The 3,185-nt window shown below is 39.6% G+C and overlaps 1 protein-coding gene across 1 annotated transcript; it reads left to right on the forward strand.

Moving 5' to 3' along the window:
- Positions 1-417: 417 nt before the first annotated feature.
- On the forward strand, positions 418-1,007 carry LOC117279104 (uncharacterized). The gene is made up of 2 exons (XM_070190637.1): positions 418-678; positions 918-1,007. The coding sequence occupies exons 1-2, from the start codon at positions 418-420 to the stop codon at positions 1,005-1,007; spliced, it is 351 nt and encodes a 116-aa protein (XP_070046738.1).
- The last annotated feature ends 2,178 nt before the right edge of the window (positions 1,008-3,185 follow it).

Consider the following 3,185-nt stretch of genomic DNA (forward strand, 5'->3'; position numbering starts at 1 on the left):
TGGCCGTTCATGAAGTGGGGGATGGACATCGTCGGATCGCTGCCTCCGGCTCCCGGTAAGGTAAGATTTCTTTTGATTTTAACTGACTATTTTTCTAAGTAGGTGGAAGCATATCCTTATCAGAAGATCGGCAGGCGCAGAGTGACGGATGTCTTGTGGGAAAACATAATCTGCAGGTTCGGAATACCAAAAGAAATAGCATGCGACAATGAGCCGCAATTTATCGGTGCAAAGATCACAAAGTTCCTTGAAGATTTGAAAATAAAGAGGATCACATCTTCACCCTATCATCCGAGCGCAAATGGTCAAGCGGAGTCAACGAACAAAGTGATCATACAAAACCTCAAGAAAAGGTTGGAAATGGCTAAAGGTAAATGGCCTGAGGAACTACTTGGAGTTTTATGGGCATACTGAACGATGGCCAAATCGAGCACGGGGGAAACTCCCCTTTCCCTTGTGTACGGAGTAGAAGCCTTGATTCCGGTGGAAGTAGGGGAGCCTACCTTAAGGTATTTCCAGGGAAGCGAAGAAGCAAACATTGAAGCGATGCTGGTCAACTTAGAGTTACTCGATGAATGTAGGGACTTGGCACATGTAAGGATGGCAGCACAAAAGCAGAGAATGGAAAGATATTACAATCGAAGAGCCAAACTTCGTTACTTTAAAGTGGGAGATTTGGTTTTAAGGAAAATAACCCAAAACACCCAGGAACTCAACATAGGGAATTATTAGGCCCAACCTGGGAAGGCCCCTACTGGGTCTTAGCTGTCACCGGGAAAGGTTCATACGAGTTAGAGAATCAAAATGGAGAAAAATTTTCCAAGCAATTGGAATGTGGCACACCTCAAGAGATATTATTGCTGACAAACATCAATTTTACTAGAAGTATGCGCTGTACTCTTTTTTCCTTCGTCCAGTTTTTGCCCCAATTGGATTTTTCTGGCAAGGTTTTTAATGAGGCTGCAACAGAAAGTATACTACAAAGAAAGTTTCAACGGCAGCAATAAGATCTTTAATAGCAAGGCACACAAGCGAAGAATCACTTCCGAGCTGTTTAATAATCCTTTGCTCTATAGCAAAATTCCCACCGGAAAAATAAGTTTGCTATAAAGCAAAGGTTACCCGACCGTTCACAAGTTCAAACCATTAGAGGATTGTTATATATTCCTTTGCTCGATAGCATAAATTCCTAAGGGGAAGCGAAGTTTGTTACCGAGTGGAGGATTATCTAGCAATTCATTAGTGGGATCCTCGAAGGTGCAAGATTCTCAGTGTTCCAATTCGCATTCTTCGCATTAGAACACTGGGGGGATGATATGAGAATGCAGCAACAATGACTGTCACATCGATCCCAACACAAAAATCGGGAACATAATTGTGTCATCGGGATCGGGGACTGCGCGGCCAGCCCTGTAGAAACAAGTTGTACAAATTTGCCACAAGAAATGGCAATTTCTCTTTAACATAACGAATGCTTATGTACGTTTTGAAAACGAAAGGAATAAAGTAAAGTCTTTTTATTTTGTATATTGTTTCTTGTCTGATCGATGAATTGATTTTATCATTTGAAAGGTAAACAAGTACTTCAAAAGCTAGTGCCGTAATGAACGGAAGACGTCCTCTTCAAGAGCACCGTAAATATAAGAGGTCCCTCTCTTATGAAAACCCTCATGTTAAAGGGTTGATTTAGGTAAAACTTATATCCGGAATCAAAACGCTTTCGAGAAAAAATACACCCCAAGGCTTCGCATAATAAGACACAAACAGTAAAACTTGCACAAAACTCTTAAGCAAAAAGAAGAGAATACAAAGGTTAAAACTTGGATAAATGTTCAAACGAAAGAAAGACTCAAACAATACTTGAGCAAAATGATATTTTTATTTACAATAACATGCCAAAATGGCACAGATACAAAAGTTGAAAAAAGAAAAGAAAAGCTAAACTGCTGCATCTCCGGAACCTGGAGGAAGAAAAGTGTTCGCGCCCCCGGGGGAAGTGGGTAGATCCGCCGATAGCTCAACATTTTGGCCCTCGCCAGTTTGGCCTTCAACATCTTCGCCCTACGCTTCCTCTTCAGTTCCTGAAGTTGCAGAACCAGAACCGGAAGAACTGGAAGCATCAGGCTCTGCCGGGAGACCACTTTTAGCAGCTAACTCAAGCTCACGGGCCTTAGCAATTTCAACATCAAAGTCAATGATTCAACCGTCAGAAGCTTTTCAGAAGGAATCATAGTAATTCCCGCCAAAAAGAGTGCTTCTACCAACTTCCCGGTGATACAAAGTTATGTCAACGGAAAGCAGGAGGACTATCTGTATAGGGTAAAATATGATATGCTACGTGGCCGTCCAAAAAGAGGGACACGTGGAACCTAAGACGAGGATAGCTAAAACCGAAGGTAATTGTCTCGTTTGTCTCCGGAAAGAATAACACTCATAAATATACAATAAATACTCTCCGCCTGGTAGTATTTAATGGAGAATATTCCATAGCATTTAGTGCGCTGCCCGTTACAGAGAATTTATGCTCACCGTTATACCTTCTTCAAAGGCCCTCATAATTGACATTAAAGAAGAGCATGATCCTAGGATCTTGTTCCCTAGGTGCAACTATAAATAGTGAGCTCTGTTATCATTGTAAATGACACGATTTTCCTGGCAAACTTACACTATAATCAATAAAAAAGGTTTATACAATTTTACTTTCTTATTCCTTGGTTTTATCGTTGTTGTGCCCAGAAGCTCTGCTCTCAAATCATTGTTCTTCGTGATTTTATCATCATTTCAAGGCTAAGTATTGCACATTTCTTTAATTATTTTAGAATCAAATTAATTTACTTGTCTAGAAATCACGTATAAATTTAAGTGTATCATTTTACGGATAAACAATATTATCACATTAATATTTTGTCAAATTATTGGGGAGTTTCCACCATCAATCACGTGGATGAATCGTTATCACAAACATTTTATTCTTAGTGGGGTTAATGACCCACCAAAGCGTCTTTCCAACAATAATCCTTACCTTATCTCTTTATTCTTATAATTAAAAAGTGAATTATATTAATCATTAATTTAACTGTTGGATACTTTAGTTCTTACATCCTTCCCCTTCAGCTGAACCATGCATGTCTTTTCACATTTATATATGTTAATCGGAAATTAAGGTCAACAATAAACGCCTTAGG

Source organism: Nicotiana tomentosiformis, chromosome 12 (genome assembly GCF_000390325.3).
Source record: "Nicotiana tomentosiformis chromosome 12, ASM39032v3, whole genome shotgun sequence".
NCBI classification, from domain to species: domain Eukaryota; kingdom Viridiplantae; phylum Streptophyta; class Magnoliopsida; order Solanales; family Solanaceae; genus Nicotiana; species Nicotiana tomentosiformis.

Coding starts and splice junctions, on each gene's coding strand:
- LOC117279104 (XM_070190637.1), top strand. CDS start 418: ATGGCCAAATCGAGCACGGGGGAAACTCCCCTTTCCCTTGTGTACGGA. Junction 679..917: donor ACTTTAAAGTGGGAGATTTG/GTTTTAAGGAAA, acceptor TCCTTCGTCCAG/TTTTTGCCCCAATTGGATTT.